The sequence below is a fragment of the Silene latifolia genome, chromosome 6 (genome assembly GCF_048544455.1).
Source record: "Silene latifolia isolate original U9 population chromosome 6, ASM4854445v1, whole genome shotgun sequence".
Classification (NCBI taxonomy): Eukaryota; Viridiplantae; Streptophyta; class Magnoliopsida; order Caryophyllales; family Caryophyllaceae; genus Silene; species Silene latifolia.
Window position 1 is genome coordinate 2404673 of NC_133531.1, and position 18555 is coordinate 2423227.

Below are 18555 nucleotides of genomic sequence, written 5' to 3' on the forward strand. Positions count from 1 at the left end.
TTTCGGGTAGAAATCAAGTACAAGTTAAAATAGATTAAAAAATGATTTTTGGGGCTGCAATAGTATAGGGTAACTCCTGACGCAACCCTTAATACGTGGTAGAAGAAACGAGAGAAAAAGATATATGACTCGATACGACTTCCGAAGCGGCTCAAATCGAAGTGTATAATACACGGTTTTCAGGATTTTAGGGTCCCGGAATTAAAATGTCGGTAAATCACATGGACGGTTCCTTGGGTCATATAAAGCGGCCACACAAATTTCCTGAAGTAAAAGACTATATTTGAGGGTGTCAAATTCCGATAAACTTATCTCGGGTAGAAATAAGTACACAAATTCTCATTATAGACGGACACTATCCGTCTATACGTATAGACGGATACCATTTTCCCTCACAAAATATCCATTTGCCATAAAGTGGGAAGCACATGGGGGGTGCCCCACCTTGTCCCCCCTATCCATTTTATTAGAGGTCTTAACCCGTTTGTTCGCCCCACCCGTCTATAACAAGACCTATTGAAATAATTATTAAAATGGATTTAAACTTGTTTTTTGGGGCTGAAATTGTATAGGGTATTTCACAAAGCGAAAAACACAAAATTGCAAAACCCCAAACCCTTTACAACTCAATCCTCATTCCACACTCCAGCTTCTTCACTCTATCCTGTCTCTCTTACACAACAAAAATGCACTTCTCTTAACTCCTTCAACATTCAAACAACACTACACATCAACCCAGAAAAAACCCAGTTCTAAAATGGCGAATTTAAATACAGCCATGGATGCAGCATTCTATGACCTTGAATTATCAAGCCCAGTTAACCTTGATGGATGTGCTAAAGCCATACCTGGTGACCCGTTTCCCATTGATGGAGCTCGGGCCGGGCGAGCGCTTAGAGTCCAACAACTTTCTTTTTTGAAAAATGGGTTTCCTTTGGGTATTATTCCTTGCTTTAATTCACCTTCTAACAAAAAGGAACTTGGTTCTTTTGCTCTTCAGTCTCTTCTTCTTCGGCCTTCAATTGGGGATTGGTTAGTTTTGAATTTCTCCCTTTTTTTTGGGTTTTTTTGGTAAAGGAATTATTTTTTGTGTTGTGGAATTTGTATGTGTTGAATTGATGATATAGTTTGATTATTCGGAAACAATCTCTTTGTGTTGTTAGCTCAGGGTAATGCTGTGTACATCCGACTCGACTCCTCTTGCCTAGCTATTTGTGGGAGCCCTTGAGGCATTGGGATTTCGGGTTAGAAAATGATATCATCTTTGTGTGTTGAATTGATGTTGTAATGTGGTTTTCGGAAACAGTCTCTTTGTATTGTTAGCTAAGGGTAATGGGTTAATGGGTAATGCTGCGTAGACCCGATTCTCCTTTCCTCGTCATTTGCAGGAGCCCTTGAGGAGTTGAGAATTTTGGATTATGTTGATGTTGACTTCTTGTTGGGGAATTGTGGGTTAGAATTTAGAAGTATGTTTCTTTATCTCTAATGTTAATGACTTGATGTGAGTAGGGTGGTCAATTTCTGGTGTTGGGTGGTGGAAATTTGAGTTAAAGGATGTTTCTTTCGTTCCGTGTTGAAATGGTTGTTGGTACTGAATTGTGTTGTTAGCATCACTAGTGCAGCTGAGATAGGTATTGTTTGAAAATGTTGGCTAATGCTTGTGACAACTCACATCCGATTTAAATAATGTTAAAAAGGAAAGGGGATTGTGAGACGTCACAAACTCTGACCATCAGTCTGTCACAAGCAAGACTATGTGAGAGCTGATGAATGACAATGAGACCCGTCCTAGTAGGATGAACAATGGTATATCATTCATGAACAATGTAGTTTAGAGAAGGCTAGGTTGTCGTTTTGATATGGCAACTACAAGTTATTAAAAAAATTTCTATATTTTCGCATTTTGAGATGTGCGTTCACCCATGGACGGTTATAAAGGATAATTCATGTCAGCCGACCCCAAATCATTTTGGGATTAAGGCTCTGATGTTGTTGTTGGAGTTGTTATGTGATACATGAATCGTACATTCATTAGCATTTCGTTTGATTGGTAAGTGTCTTCGATGTCCAGAGTTTCTTCCCGTTACACTGCCTTGGCCAACAAAATGCCTTCACTATTTACAGGTGGCTTGGGTTGATTGGGCAATTCCGTCCACAGAAACTGTTATCGAATATTAAAGCTGAGATTTCTGCGTGTGAAGAATGGGATCTTTCTGCAGTTAAAGATGTAGCTAAACATGTCCTGGACAAATCTCTCTATACATTGGGTTTATGTACCCAGATTCCAATCACAGAGGCTGCTTCTCTATTCGTTAGTTCAGAAGCCCATGGTGAACGAAAAGGACGCCGTAACAAACTCATGCTATTTCACAAGGCAAGTGTTTGATTTACTTTTCTTTATTTCATGCAAGTTAAAATTGTTGTCTTTGACTCTTTGGACGGTTCTAAAGGATGATTCATGTCAGCCGACCCCAAATCATTTTGGGATTAAGGCTCTGATATTGTTGTTGTTGTTGACTCTTTGGACGAAATGTGAACTTCGTAAACTGTCTTAGTTTCTCAATTGAGTGTATTTACTGTCTCAATTTCTGCAGCTCCCTTATCATGACCTTACAGTGGATGCAGCATGGCCTGAACTGTTTGTCGATTATAAAGGAAAATATTGGAATATTCCGGAGTCAATCTCTTTAGATTTATCTTCTCTTACTTCTGACTTGGGGTTTCGCTATCGTTTTGGGGTACACAAGAATGGAGGGAAACCTCAGGCTGTGGTTAATACAGTAGATAGTGAGGTACCTGCGGCTTTACTCCCTGGGTTATGCGCCAGAGGTGCTTTTTCATATGAGAAGAGCCAGGATTTATGGAGGGTAAAGGAGACAGATGACGATCTCTACATAGAGACTACGCAAGGCAAGTTTTGGCGGCCTGCTTATGATGTGCGCCTGAAAGAACCTCACGCTTCTATTTCAGCTATTATAGGTAGTCTCTCTTTATCAAATTCTTTCCATTCTTTGGATATTCATCGAAAATACTAAATAGTGACACGCTTTGCAACTTGAGTTGGTTACTTATAGGCAAAGCTTAGCGGGGGTTAAGAACTAAATCTCTGACCTACGTCTGCAAATAATTACTGCTCAACCGTTGAGTTAGTGCTAGTTTATAAATATACATGATCTTAAAAGGGCTGGCATCCTCAAATGATTTTAATTCTCTTACAATGTCGGTGATTGTTCGTCATGTTTGATTTTTTAAGCTTCGGAGTTATTGATATTCTCTTAGGTGGCACCTTCGGATCTTGGCTTTGGCGTGAAGATAACCCGTCAAGAGGAAATGGCAATAGTGGGTCCAACAGTTATAAGAAAGGAAATCCCTTGTTTGCTGATATGTTTGGTTCACTGTGCTATACTTTTCAGCATGGCAAGTTCCGAAAGATTTATGGGGATCTAACTAGAATAGATGCACGTCTTGATGTGTCCTCTCTCGCTGGTCTTGCAAAGAATATCTGTCAGGACAATCCGAAGTCACTTCCCAGACTCGGTCTTATCTTCCAACAGCAGGTAACCTCTCTAGGCTTTGATATATTTAGTCTAAGCTAGAAACCTCCATGGCGGAGCCAGGATTTTAAGTCAGCGAGGGCAAAAGAGTAATAGTATAAGGGGACCTCGAAAAAATTCGAAAATTTTAACTAAAAATTTTGAAAGTTCCAAACTTTCAGTCCACTTGGATCGAGTCGACTCATTTTGGGTAGTATTTGGCTTCGTTGGAAATGGAAACCGAGGCTCTAACCTCGTAGAACATTAATTTTACTATAATTTATTTAATACGAAGGCTAACTGAAATCAAATCACATGGCTGGTGATGGACCGAACTCTTTTAGATTAGCGGTGAGTAAGTTATTTATATAGCTGATCTTGAGTGCAGGTTGCAGGCCCAATAGTATTTCGAATAGACACCAAGTACGTTCTGGGGTCGCCCTGGGGACACGGAGTTCAAATGGAGGACTTTATGTGTAGCTTGAGCTATTCACTGCGGCTATTACAATCAGGCAAGGTAGTGGCATGGTATTCGCCAAAGAAGAAAGAAGGAATGATCGAGTTGAGGCTATTTGAATTTTAACCGCTGCTAGATTTTTTACAGTACTAGAAGATGATAGGCTCGTCGAAGAACTGTGATTTGTTTTACCAAATTTCCTGTAATTTGTTGGCATGCTAAATTAAGTTCCGTGTTTTTGATGAGTCGAATGCTCCCCCAATTGGGTCTGATTCACCACATTATTCTTTTGTGTCGATTCACACATTTTCTTCCATGGACGAATTTTTTTTCAAAATAAGCTAAAAATAGAGAGGTTGTCTTCTACACTATACACCATCTTCAAAATGAGTCATTCGGATTAGTTCACTAGAATTTCATTTCCTAAAATTTTCTTCCTTTTAGATTTACTTTTCATCCAGTTTAGTTTGCGTACGATCAACAATCACAGATCGGTAAATCAACCACTTTTAGGCGGCTTCCCTAGAATATACTCCCTCTTATTCACTAAGTTCTTCCACATTGCTTTTTTGGTAGAATTTAATGGTATGGTGATATGTGGATGTAAATAAAAGTAAGGGAGATAATGTGGAGTCATAAGTTATGATAACCACAAATAATATACTAATAAGAAAAGTGGAAGATCTTTGTGAATTTGAGATAATGTGGAGTCATAAGTTATGATAACCACAAATAATATACTAATAAGAAAAGTGGAAGATCTTTGTGAATTTGCCGTTTTAGGAATTGTGGAAGATCTTAGAGAATAGGAGGGTACTAAACAATAGTTGTCTGCAGACTGCAAATCTTAAATAGAACCCTCCAGTTTGGTATTTCAGCTTGTAATTCTTGTAGACTAATTTGAAGCCGTCTTCAGTATCCGATACTACGAGTCTCTGACTTGAACGCTAGCACAGATTAGGGGGCATAAGAAAAGGAGGAAATCATGAATTTAAAGATACTGTCATTGCTATGCTCAAACTCGTTTCATCAGAAAATTTGGTGAAATTCAATTGACAGTGCCTAACAATAAACCGGAATCTAATTGCGAAAACCAAGTGAAAGCGCATTCTGTAGCCACATTTACTCGACTACAGCCAAGAGGTCACTCTCCTTGCAAAACAGGTGCCGAGAATCTGTTCCTAGATCCACCTCATAGGCACTGATGTCTGAGAAAAGAACCTGCACAAGATATATATAAACCCCTTAGAAACATATGTAAGTTGCCAAGTTAATCGCTTAAATCCATGGGAATTTCTACGCCGTACCAGGGGGGCCTTCCCTAGTTCTACTATAAACCCTCGTTTTATATTTCAAAAGATACCTAGTACAACTATATCAATTACTCACTCTTTATATCCATTCCAAACTACCCATCCACTTTTAAAAGTGGACCTTGTTAAATATTAACCTCAATTATATTTAGTCAAAATTTAAAAGTGTGAATATAAAATTGACATATTTACATTTGTTATAAAAAGAGGGCTCGGAAATTTATAATTTTGAAACAAAAACAAACGAGGTCAAACTATCATCTTGTAGACCATAAAAGTCAAATGGGTAGGAGGAAGTAGTTCGTAAATAACTAGGGAAATTCTACGTTGTACTCCTGAGTTTTTTTCTTCTGCATTTCTTTTATAAAATTCACGGTGTACCCTGGAACTTCATACTTATTCTTCACCATGACCCTTCAGCTTTCCATTAACTTCCCTCCTCCCTGGACAACCATTATTGAACCTTCATTCTCGCCTATTAACTTTACGCCACTCTCTAAATGAGAAGCATCACAAATCACCTTTAACAAGCGCAAACTAATATTAAAACCTCATCCACGAGACATTAAATGATAATGGAGGTTTCATGAGTTGTTAATTCGGCAGGCTAATAGGTTGAGTAGTTTAATTGGCAAACGGCATGGTTAATGAATGATTTAATAGATAAGCAAATGAATCAAGTTAGCGGAGAGAAACAATATAGATATGATATAGAGTTATAGAAGTGTAGAATTTTATAAACGCGGGGGTGCAACTTAAAAACCCCAAAAATTCATGGATACAACATAGAATATCCTAAATAACGAAGTGCTGAAATCTGCCTCTTATTAAATGTGTTATCGAAGGCTTGTCGAACCATTAACAACTTCTGAGTCAGCATTTGGCGGGCGCCTCGGATGACCAACATGCGCGGCTTTTTTCAAATAATTAGCATCATAAAACTGTGGGTTAGGAACAAACTTAAGACAATGCAACGGTATGTTCATTTTCTCCCATCTATGAGCTACTATATCCTCCATTTTCACCCAATCCAGTACATGTTGTACATGTTGCGCATTATATCTCGCCTATCATATAATCCATCTTCTCATAACATCCATTTTGTGCCCTTTCCCATCAACGAATCTTATCATCACGCAAAGGGGTTTTATTATTTTTATTAAGTTGTCTACTTCACTCCGAAATCACTGTCATTTATGTTTGCCGCAACTCTCTTTAGCCCAAACTTTCCATCCCCTTTGAACATCAGTGATAGCAAGAGCACCTCTACACTTAGAAATTCTTGATTTCTTTCTAATAACAAAAAAGGTGAACCAAACCGAGTTTTGCAATCTTTAACAACTCCAAATCACAATGGGTGGGGAACATATGTTTGACCAATTTGATGATTTTTAAAGTATTTAACTATCTTCTTACCTTTATTATATGTTTCTCATCCACTTAAATAAGCTAGCAAAATCTTTAAATATCAAATTCACCGTTTGTACAACAAAAGGAGACCAAAAGATGTGTTTATGTACCTTTCTAATGTCTTTTCCTGCAGCATTGCATTATTAGTGACTACTAGAAGGACATTTGCGGGGCCGATTTCATCTCTTTGTTTGAGTCGATAATTGGTGATATTCTTCCCTGTTTTATCTTCTCCCAAAAAAACATATTCACTTCTCGCCGAACTGAGGCTCTATGTTCATGTATATGCAAGGAAGAATATCGCCAATAATCTACTCACATCATAGATGAAATCGACCCCTAAAATGTCGTAGAAAAGGTACATAAACACATCTTTTGGTCTCCTTGTGTTGTACATACGATGAATTTGATGTTTAAAGATTTCGCTACATCATTTGAGTGGATGACTGAAACATATAATAAAAGTAAGGAGATAGTTAAAAACTTCAAAAATTGTCAAATGCTAACATATGTTCCGCACCCATTCTAATTTGAAGTTGTTAAAGGTTGCAAAAACTTGGCTTGGTCCACAATTTTGTTGTTATAAAGACTTTCTAAGTGTAGATGGGTGATGAGGCTTTAGGGAGAGAGTTGCAATAATGATTGGTGATTTCTGGGATGAAGTAGACAACGTATATAAGAACATAACCCTTTACATGATGATAAGATTCAATAATGGGGAAGGGCGCACAAAATGATAGAGGTTTATAGAATATGTATTGCATGATTGGCAAGATAAAAGATATAATGCACAAACATAACCAAAAAAATGGAGGGTATATTAGTTAATAGATGAGAAAAAATGAACATCTCACTGCATTGACTTGGGTTTTCTCTAAACTCATAGTTTCATGATGTTAATTACTTGAAAAACGCCGCACGTGGTGGTTATCCGAGGCGCCCGACCAAAAAGTTGTCAATGGAGTCTTAAAGTCTTTGATAAAATTAGTTAAGATGAGGCTGACAGTTTTACGTCAATAATTATAAGCCTTCCACGCCAAAGAAGGGATTTTAGGATTACGTGAAGCAAGCCATGGTTGCTGCAGTGATTATGTATCTCATCTCTTGGTGAGACTTGGAGTTGCAGAATCTCCATAAGAGTTTCACAACCAATAAGGAGTTCAGTTGAGAGGGTGTGGAGCACATATATCCACAATACAAACAGAAACCGACTCAATGGAGCACGTGGGAACAAGCTTGTACTCATTCATTCAAATATGAGGGTTCTTGCTCACTTCCCTGGTAGCTACAAGCAAGGACCTTCCAATAATGGCATATCAAATATTATCAATCCAAAGAGAGATTATTTAGAAGATTTAATAATTAGGTTAGGGGAGTTAAGGTGTGGGTAAGATTGTTTCCTAAAATTCTAGGAAGAACACTATTTGCAACTCTTTTTGTTTTGTTTTGTTTTGTTGTAAATTTGGAATGTTCAACTTACAGGAACTTTTTCTTCTTTTTGCCATTGTTGTAGAATTTTGTTTAGTGTTCTTTACTAATTATTGTTTGAGGAAACCGAACAAAGTTCTTTTTCGAACCCAGTTCACTATAGGTAGCAAACTACATACTCGAATAACAAATTCGAACCAAACCGAACCTTGAACCATGCAACCTTGCTCAAGGCGCTTTTCTATCAAACTTATTGAATAGCACACTTCCTACGGTTGAACAGGTCACCGATTGTTATGATTCCTAAAAAAAAGGTTCCATAAGATGGTCGCCTATTAGTTTATGCACGTGCTTTATAAAATGTCTCTATTGGCTAATAGGTTGAAGAAGTTCCTTGGTAATGTGAGTGAGAGCTAAAGCGCCTTTACCTCCCAAAGGCTTATAATGAATAATATTCTGGTGGCGTATGAGGCATAAATATTCTAGAAGGAGTGGAGGGCACATGGCATTGAAATGAGACATTTGAAAATTATGATCAGGTTGTATGAAGCTAAAAGGGTTTTATTATTCATGGGTTGAGGAGTGGTAGATTAAGCGGGCAAGGGAACCCCCTCTCGCCCTATCTTTTCCGTATTTATGCAGAGGTCATGTCAAGTATCGTTCGAAGAACAGTTGCGACCGGTTTGACGACGACGGCATTTTTTTTTGCTAAAGCAAGAGAGAGGGAGGCGAGGCAAGTAGTTGACAAGATATAAAACTTGGGGTCAGCTTGTTAATCTTGATAAGACGAGGATGTCATTTAGTAAAGATACTACGACGGGAAGGAAGGTGTTGGTTGCTGCAGCCTGGGGCGCCTTGGGTGTTTGGGTAGTGGAGGAGTAGGATCTATTCCGTTGTCTCAAAGTTCTGGTGGGGGTACAAAAATGGGGGTCTGAAACTTGGAAGAAGAAAATTCCTTATGTAACTTGGGAGAAACGGTGTCATACGAAATGTAGAGAGAGCCTCGGATTGAAGGACTGACTTCAGCAAGTTTAGCAAGTTTAATAAGGCTGTTTTGGGAAAACAAGCATGGCGATCATGGAGATGGGTCTTGATGGCAAAGTAATTTTTGGGTCATTCATTTATGGAGATGGAGTTGAGTGCTACTGGTAACCCAAGCTATACATGGAGCCATGGAGGAGCATTAAGGATGCGAAGGAGATGCTAAGGCTGGTTATGCGGAAATGGATGGGTGACGGAACGAGTACAAAATATGGGGGGGCCTTGACCCTTGGATACAGGGAATTCGGTTATTACTTATTACGCCTAGGGGAGTGAAGGACAAGTACATACAAGTTGCGGATTTTTCACAGGAGGATACGACGGTCTAGAATCAACATGTGCTAGAGACGATTTTTCTTCTGTTTGAGCAAGAACAAATTTTGAACATTCATTTGAGCTCCCTTTGATCGACTAATGATTGGTGTTAGGATCTCGAATACGACGGTAATTGTTAGATTCGTCTGGAATACAATCGGACGGTTCGAAAGGATGATTCATGTCAGCCGACCCCAAATCATTTTGGGATTAAGGCTCGATGTTGTTGTTGTTGTCGGAATACAATCGGATTTTGAGCGTGAAAAGAGGTTTTGGAACCGTATCTGAAAGCCTCCCTCTCGCTTGGAAATAAAGTTTTTCTTCTGCCAATTGTGCAATGATGCTTTGGCTATGAGATGTAATATCGCTATTCGGTTAAAGCTAGAGAATGATGGCTATACACCTGTCCGTTTTGATTCAGCAACATAGATACTTGTCTTCCTATTCGAGATTGTGGGGGTGAGTAGGAGGGATAATGGAAGGGTTGGCGTTGGAGGTACCGGTGGAGACGGGTAACGAGCGGTGGCATGAGAGAGAGAGAGGGGGGGGGGTCATATTCGTGGTGGTAGGGGGGGGGGTGCGGAACCGGATGATGTGATGAGAAAGGTGTGAGTTGCAAAATGAGGGAGGTGGAGGAGTGTAAGGGAGAAGAGATGATAGGGAAGAAGCGAAGATGGGATGGACGGGGCCAAGGGAGGGAGGGGAATGAAATATTAATTTGGAAGCAGACGAGACGTGGTTGATGGTCTGTGGGAATTAGTGTGGTGTGTAGAGATGCATCTGGTGTAGTGGAGTGGTGGTAAGTTATAAGTGGGGTGACGGGGTTCAAGATTGAGGATCAAGGGAGCCGAAGTATGCCGAGGCAGAAGCCGTGCTTGCTGGTATAAGGAAACAAGGAGAGCTGGGTGGCTGTCGGAGAGCCATTATCGAAGGCGACTGTACTAGACTTGTCGAGACGGCAGCATGGAAGAAGCGATATTTTTTGTTGCGTATGAGCTTGCTCATGTTAGGCCATGGTCAAATAGTGGGCGTTTTTCATCGATTGTGCTTTCCCAAAACATTTAGGGATGTTGCGGCATCTCATTTAGGAGTAATGAATCAAGCCCCAATTATGGGGCGTTTGGTTCAACAAAGAGTAAGGGAATTCAATGAGGGAAGGGATAGGAAGGGAAAGGAAAGGAATACCCTTTTCTATCACTTCTTTGGTATGCCATGAAAGAGAATGAAAAAATAACCCCCAAATTTGAACTCACCCTTAAACCACCACCCAAACCACCTCCCCCACCCCACAACCGCCAGACCTGCTGTCACACGGATCACCTTACTGTCACCGTCGTCGCCAGCAGCCCCCTATCCGGCGCCAGTGACTCATCACGTGCCACCGCCACCCCATAAAATGCAATCCCCACCCTAAGATAACTCCCAAAACAACCTACAAACGCCACGTCCACCACCTCACGGCTCACCCACCACGCCCATCCTCGAAATCCCCACTCCCAGAAACACCATATCTAGGCGTTTTCGTCAGTGGGGAGAGGGGATAATGGGAATGAGAGGTGGTGGGTGAAATTGTGGAGGTGGGGTACTGGGGTGTAAGGTTGTTTTTGAGGTTGCCTTATGGTGGCAGCGACATTTTAAGGGGCGGAGGCAGCAAGGGGGGGCCACCGGTGGTGGAGCTGCCAGCGGCACTGAGATGAACGGTATGGCAGCAACTGCGGTAGTGAGGAAGGGATGGTGATGGTGGGTATTAGTGGTTAGGTTAGGGTGGTTGGGTAAATGAGGATAGGGAATGGAATACTCTAGGGGGTGGGGGAATGAGTGTGGAGGGATTCGGGGTAAAGAGAGGGTAAAGGGAATGAGAGTCCTTTATTCCCGTTCCTGAGATCCAATTACCAAACAGCCCCTTGGGGGTTTTATTAGATTATGTAAAAATTATGAGGAAATACGTTACAATTTGAAAAAACACAAGTACAACTTAGAGAATCCATTCAGTGTACCTTTTTCCCAGTCTCCACTTCCACAACCTCAGAACCCACAGAGAGAACCTGAAAAGATGAAATAGTGTTTCAAAAGTTTGACCAAAAAATCAAGCAATGCTGTCAAATTAGGAGAATTTCCGTACCTCTCCCATTAGGTACCTCTCGAACTTCACAGCTGACTTTGGCAAAAGTACTCCTCCAGCAGATTTCTAAGTTGATAAGAAAAAAAAAGGTGTCACGACATATTTCAGAGATTAAAACAACAAAAGGCATCAAATGCTCAGCATCAAATCAGACGTTTCATGGAAAGAGGCTGCTTAAATAAGATTAGCGGTATAAATGAGTACTTGAATGCCATGCAGTTACAATCAAACAATGAATATGACTTCAGAAGCTTATGTAATTTTTTAAGAAAGGGTTTGTTCAAGGTTCTTGGTTAAAATCTGCCCCAATGCAATGCGAACAATGGGAACATGAACAATCATGAAGTACCCCGAGCTTCTCTAACTAAAACCTAAAAAACACCATGAAACCGTGAATATCTAGCCACAGGTCAATCCATCAATGGCAGTTATGGCATGGATAAGAGGGCCAGGGCCTGCCCTGTACTTTTTTTATGCTTGATATACGCTTCAGTATATAAAGTTGTAAACTATTTACTTGACTCCCCCTTGTCTCAGTGGTTGGATGGTAAACATTTTGCGAAGTCGATAGATTTCAATGCTAGCACCCCTTAGTCGTTGCTCCATCATCAACCATTTAAGACAATGAATCCACATTGTAATATTTGAACTAAGAGCTCCAAATGTTTTAAATGAACAATATAAAGGGACCGAGACCGAGACCAAACACCAAACTATAGTGAAAGTTTCCAATCATAAATTTCACTTTCAGACATGGTACAGGGAGATAGGCTGTCACAGGCTAATCTCGATTCATACTGCTGATATTGCCTCAACATGTGGCAAAACTCGGACATGGTAATCATCAAATCCTTTTCAAAACAGTCCCATTTTAGCGGCATGACTTTGTTTAAATACCATGCTACGTGTAACTGGGGTTTAAGACATAAGCTCATAAAAAAAATTGTACGTTTCAGTTAAAATGTTAAATATTCTTCGTCTCGTGATTTATAACAATGTTGACAATCCTTCATTCTATTGACAATTCCGGCAAGAACTCAATAACACATTAAAACTTCCAACAGGTCAACTTCGGTTACATTATAGACATCTATCTACACAAAGTCTCATCGAACCTCCATCTCCCAGCAACTTAAATTTGCATAAACAACATATTTCCCCAACTATTACAACCAACAATAACTCAAGACACTATGCAATCCCACACTAGAGAGTAGCAACTAAGAATGCCATACTTCAATCATAAAACAACAGGTCTTCCTAAAACCGTCTTAAGTTAATACCTCTCACAATCATATGCTTTTTTGTCTTATATTTATATCATTTGTGAGTTCATCTTAACTTTGGACGGTCTTAACCAAGAATTATCATAAAAATCACATACTCATGTTAGACTTAGACATTGATTGACAAATCAAAACTATAAAATCTTTTCCCATGGGCACTATAATTAAAATTACTCACTCCGTCCTAACATTTGTTTACCTTCGATTAAAATACCCATCGCAAACAATTAAACAAAAAGGTAAACAAATGATTAGGAATATAATTTACCTCAGGAAGGTCCTCAAGACGAATTAAAACCCTATCAGCCTGAGGAACCACCTACAAAATTAAATATGCAAACTTCAATTAACATATTAAAGTAATTAAACCCCAATATTTATCAATTTATTACCCAAATAATGCAGAATTGGGGAATACGAGAATTTACCTTGGAGGGTTCCCATTTTACCGCAACAGCGTTGATTTTAAATGACTGCGGCGTTTTACCTGAAAATTACAACAAAAATGTAAGTAGGAATTTATCGAAAAACACAAATTATAGAATAAGACCGTCTCAAAAGGTAAGACGATGGGTTAAATATTGATTTATGACGGTACAAACAACGGTCTTACACGATAAAAATAAAATGAAAATTAGGAAAGTGAGAAATACCCAGTAAAGTAAAGTTAGAATTACGAGGAAATGAGGAGGTTGGTAGAGAAATGGATTTTGAAAGAGTGAAGAATGAAGTTGTGGAAGCCATGGATAAGCTTAGTTGGAGTTTTTGGGGGTAAAGGTTGTTGGGTTAAAGGTTGGATTGTTATTTCTTGAATGTTCTTGTGTTGAGAAAATTTGGAGTGTCCTTTTAAGTGGCGTCTAATATACCTCGGGACGTGCTTTCCCAAATACGAATTTTACTTCTTTTACATACGACTTTTACAAGATTATCTTTATCATTTTTTCATACCCTCACCCAATTATTTTGTCCAACTCCCTCATCTCCCATCACCACTTCTTTTCACCACCTCAGGCCACCACCTCCTGCCCCGCACTTCGCTCCAGCCGACCTTGCGCCGACCGACCACCCTTCGTCCCGCACTCTACCTTCATCCCCCACCTGTTCCTTGAGTGGCGGAGCCAGGATTTAAACTTAAGGGAGGCGAAAAAATTTAGGGGGGAACGACTAAATTCATAAGGCGCCCCTGAAAAAAAAGTTAATAGATACGGAATCTAATGAATTGCCTCTTGTTTCGGTAAGATGAACAAACCAAGTTCATATAGTTTAATCAATTGGTCTCCCTTGTGACGGGTTACCATTTGTGGCGGATATTTTGTGAGATAAAATGGTAACAAAATGGGTTAGTGGAGAAAGGGGACCACATGAATAGTGTTGCAGAGAGAGAAAAAGTGGGTACTTTGTGAGGTAAAATGGTATCCGTCACAAGCTTGTGACGGATATGTCATGTCTTCAATGAGAATTTGTGTAGTTTAATACTGATGTACCCAACTCTGGAAATATAAGCAAGATAAAGATGGTTTTGAAATGTTATGGTGATCATATGAACCGAATAAATTAGAAAAAACCAGTGACAATTAGAACTGAATTAAATTTGAACGCCTATAACCTTTTTTTATCCCTTGATTTTAACAACTTTTATTTTAAATCGCTTAATTTCATCAAACGTACATGATAGTGAAACAGTACCCAAACAAAATAACTGGAAATTGGGCCCATTTGTGTGAAGAACCGAATTGGCTAGGTCGATTCATGTGGTTGACATGAAATGTTCTGGTTACAATATGAATGGGCATTGTTGAACCCTGCGAAATTAATATAGGAGTTCAATTTGTAGTAATGCTCGAAAGCGGTTTTGTCTATCAGCAAAATTTGTGGAAGAATACCCCAATTTTATAGAGCTCTAAATAGTTAATAACTCAAAAAACTGAAGAAGGTTAGTTAACGACTGGGACAAAAAGAGCAACCGTCTCAAGTGAGATTAACTAATAATCTAAATGAAGATTCGGATTTTGAAGTTTTTTTTCATTTGTCCTTATTCTCTGAATTTGTCATCGCCTGTCAATGTAATTTGTATTAATCGTATCTCATCCAATTAGGAAATATACTAATTGATTATGTGAATATTGTAAACTAGGCAAACTATCTTTTGTAATTATCTTTCTTAACCTAGCTGCCATAATCCTTGTACCCTATAAATACTTGTATCATTCATTCATTTTAGGGACATTCTACATGGTACTCCTCTATTTTTTGACTTTCTACATGGTACCCCTACTCTTTTTAAAACATACATTATACATTTATACCCTCTAATTGTTGTCATTATCCCTAAGTGTACCCCTAAACTTTATTTTCCATCAATTAAACTCAGTTTTAAGCGTTAGGTAATGACTTGGACGCGTAACTAAACTTGTCATTTATTATCCCATGACATAAGGACTCTATTGGGCTCAATATCCATCTCGATCCTAATATTTATTGATATATATGGGCTAAAAAGTTTTTGACGGAAAATTTATTGATTCCTTGCCAAATTATCACGTCCAAAGATGGATATTGAGCCTAATATAGTCCTTATGTCATGGGATGATACATGTCAAGCTTGGTTACGCGTCCAAGTAATCATTTAACGCCTAAAACTGAGTTTAATTGACGAAAAATAAAGTTTAGGGGTACACTTAGTGATAATGACAACAATTAGGGGTACTATGTACGTTTTAATAAGTGTAGGGGTACCATATAGAAAGTCGGAAAATTGAGGGGTTCCATGTAGAATATCCCTTCATTTTATGTACAATTGATTCAATACAATAAACCTAGTCTTATGTGGTATCAAAAGGTTGTCGATCCAAACACTCTCTTTTGCCCCGCCGCAGCACCTCCTTCAAACGACAAACCCCTTCTTCTTCTTCTATCTCACCCCTCACCATGGCTGGTAACACCATCAACACTGACCTCGTGGTTCCCAATCCCCACGACACAACGAAACCCCTCACCTCTCTCAACCTCAACCATTGCGTTAAATTGAACGCGCTAAACTATACTGCTTGGCGTTTTCAATTGACGAATATTCTCTTCGGCTTCAGTCTTCTCGGTTTCGTTACTGGAACCGAGACACCACCATCACAAACCATCACCGATGATGCCAAAATTGAACAACCAAATCCGGCTTACTTGAGTTGGTGATAAGTGCATATTTTATACATTTTAACCCCTTATATTAGTTTGATTTTACATATCATTTAGCACTTATCAAAGTGTTTTTAAGCTAATATTGTGTTTCTAGTGCAATTGTGTGTTCAAGTGTATTTTGTAGGAAAATGAGCTAAATGAGCTAAAGTACTATAAAATGTGCCAACAATAGAAGCAGGCTAAGTACGAGAGCAAGATTGGACTAAGTGTTGGAAGTGCATGGATTTTGCATGAAGAAAGTGTTGGATCAAAATGAAAATGCAAGCAAAGTCAATATGTAAGTTAAGCCCAAATTCAAAGTCCAAATTATGGTGAAAAATATTGGATGCTAAGAAGAGCTTAGGATGCTTGGAAATTATTAAGATACCCTCCTTAATGCTCTTAATCGCACCATTAAACAAGGCATTAATCGTCAACATAGGATACCATTTGCAATTAAGGACGAGATTAAGAGAAAATATGATGGACACTACGACCCCGATCGAGGTTGCCAAATCTGATCGGGGTTGGCTCATCCTTGGTACATGCGTTACTCCTATTGTTTTCCTATAAATATGAGCCTATGCTCGACCATCGGGGACACCTCTAACAACTCTTACACATATTTTTCCATCTAAATTCTCTCTAAATTTTAGTAGTTAGTTTAGGTTAGCTTAATTTAGTTTAGTTTGTTTACATTTCCTTTAGCAATTACATTACAATTCCATTTCAAGTATAATTCCAAGTTACATTTCAAGTTTGTTCTATTGTTCTTCTATTTCCATTTTCATTTCCATTCGAGGTAATTCTTATTCTATTTTCATTATGTTGTTCATCATTTTATTTGTCATTAGTTTAGTTTACGCTTTCAACATGTTAGAATAGTTTCTTTTATCTAGGGAATGAAGGGAGTCATGCATAAAAAGTATTTGTAACATAATAAACTAGGATGGAATAATATTGTCTAATTGTTTCTATCACATTTTTGCACCTTAACGTTTAATCTTTGTTTAAAGGCCTTGTTCATCGATTAAGTTTGTTCATTCGTTCTAAAGTCGAGAGGCACAGAATTGAATTAGACTAAGCATGTGTAGTAGGACGACCTAGTCATGGACGAGAGTTTCTCTAGGACCCCGGTCTATGGTTGATACTAATGCCGTAGCATTTCATCAACTCATGTGTCTAATTTAAGCATTTAAATAATTTGCATGTGTGATCCGACTTCCCCAGACTCCTTTTATCATTTAGTTTATTATTTTCTAATCATCAAACCAAACCAATCAATCAAACGTAACCGACCTCGATAGAATTCAACCCATAACAACTAATTAACAACTCTCGTCTCTTTGTGGTTCGACCCCTACGTACTACATTCATTTGTTTTGCTAGGGTATAAATATTATCTTTGCATAGGTGTGCGATAGCCTATCAGTTGGCTCAAACAAGACGGTCTCATACTTGGAGCCCTTATGGGCACTCTCACTGCCGCCTTACAACCGCTAATAGTAAGGGCTAAAACCGCAAAAGAGGCATGGGATATCCTTGCTAACACCTATGCCAACCCATCACGAGCACACATAATGCAACTCAAAGAACGATTCGATTCCATCGTGAAAACCACAAATCAAACCACCTTCGATTACATGAACTTCATCAAGGTTTGTGTTGACCAACTCGCCCTTATGGGCAAAATTTCAGACCCAGAGGATGTTATAGCCCAGGTCTTAAAGGGCCTCGACTACGCATCCTACAAACCCGTCATAACCACCGTTCGTGCTAGAGATACGCCTATCACCTTTGAGGCACTTCATGAGAAGTTAATGCAACATAAACTTCTCATGAAGCACGACACCCCCACCACTCAAAACCTCTTTGCACCATCAGCAAACCCTGCCTATCGCCACCACAATAACCATCGTGGCTCTTCTCGCCAACCACCAACCACCTCCTACCAGCAATCACCTCACCCGAATGCTTCCATCAACACGGCTGCCCCTCGCCCGTTTAAAGGTCGATGCCAATGGTGTCGGGAAACAGGTCATGTGTTTGCTAACTGTCCTTTATTCAGAAAACTCTTCCCGACAATCGTGTTTCCTGAACCAACCTATCGCCAACACCACACACCACCCCAAGCTCACCTCGCCAACTATGGCAACCCTCCACCAAACCCCAATTTCTTGCTCGATAGTGGCGTATCACACCACCTCACCCAAGACTTGGATACCCTTGCTTTTCATTCTCCATATGACGGCTTTGACGATCTAATCATGGATACTAAAGTCATTATTAGCAATATTTTAAGTGTAGGATTCCATAAGACAATGTATTCTAAAATATTCAAATATATGGACATCCATATAATAATATTTTATAACAAATATTTAATTTTATTATGTCACCTGCTATTCACCTATTATTCCTCTTTGAGGATTTACCAAGAAATTGCAAATAGAGGGAATCGAACCCAGATCTCTTTAGA

At 39.1% G+C, this 18555-nt stretch overlaps 2 protein-coding genes across 2 annotated transcripts; one reads left to right on the top strand and one right to left on the bottom strand.

Moving 5' to 3' along the window:
- The first annotated feature begins 572 nt into the window (after positions 1 to 572).
- Positions 573 to 4235, top strand: LOC141585948 (protein TRIGALACTOSYLDIACYLGLYCEROL 4, chloroplastic-like). The gene is made up of 5 exons (XM_074407028.1): positions 573 to 1032; positions 2125 to 2374; positions 2595 to 2979; positions 3280 to 3557; positions 3922 to 4235. The coding sequence occupies exons 1-5, from the start codon at positions 758 to 760 to the stop codon at positions 4114 to 4116; spliced, it is 1383 nt and encodes a 460-aa protein (XP_074263129.1). The 5' UTR covers positions 573 to 757; the 3' UTR covers positions 4117 to 4235.
- Positions 4236 to 4976: 741 nt separating this feature from the next.
- Positions 4977 to 13739, bottom strand: LOC141585949 (10 kDa chaperonin 1, chloroplastic-like). The gene is made up of 6 exons (XM_074407029.1): positions 13559 to 13739; positions 13334 to 13392; positions 13174 to 13224; positions 11620 to 11685; positions 11495 to 11542; positions 4977 to 5211 (listed from the first exon to the last, which is right to left on the bottom strand). The coding sequence occupies exons 1-6, from the start codon at positions 13647 to 13649 to the stop codon at positions 5113 to 5115; spliced, it is 414 nt and encodes a 137-aa protein (XP_074263130.1). The 5' UTR covers positions 13650 to 13739; the 3' UTR covers positions 4977 to 5112.
- Positions 13740 to 18555: the final 4816 nt, after the last annotated feature.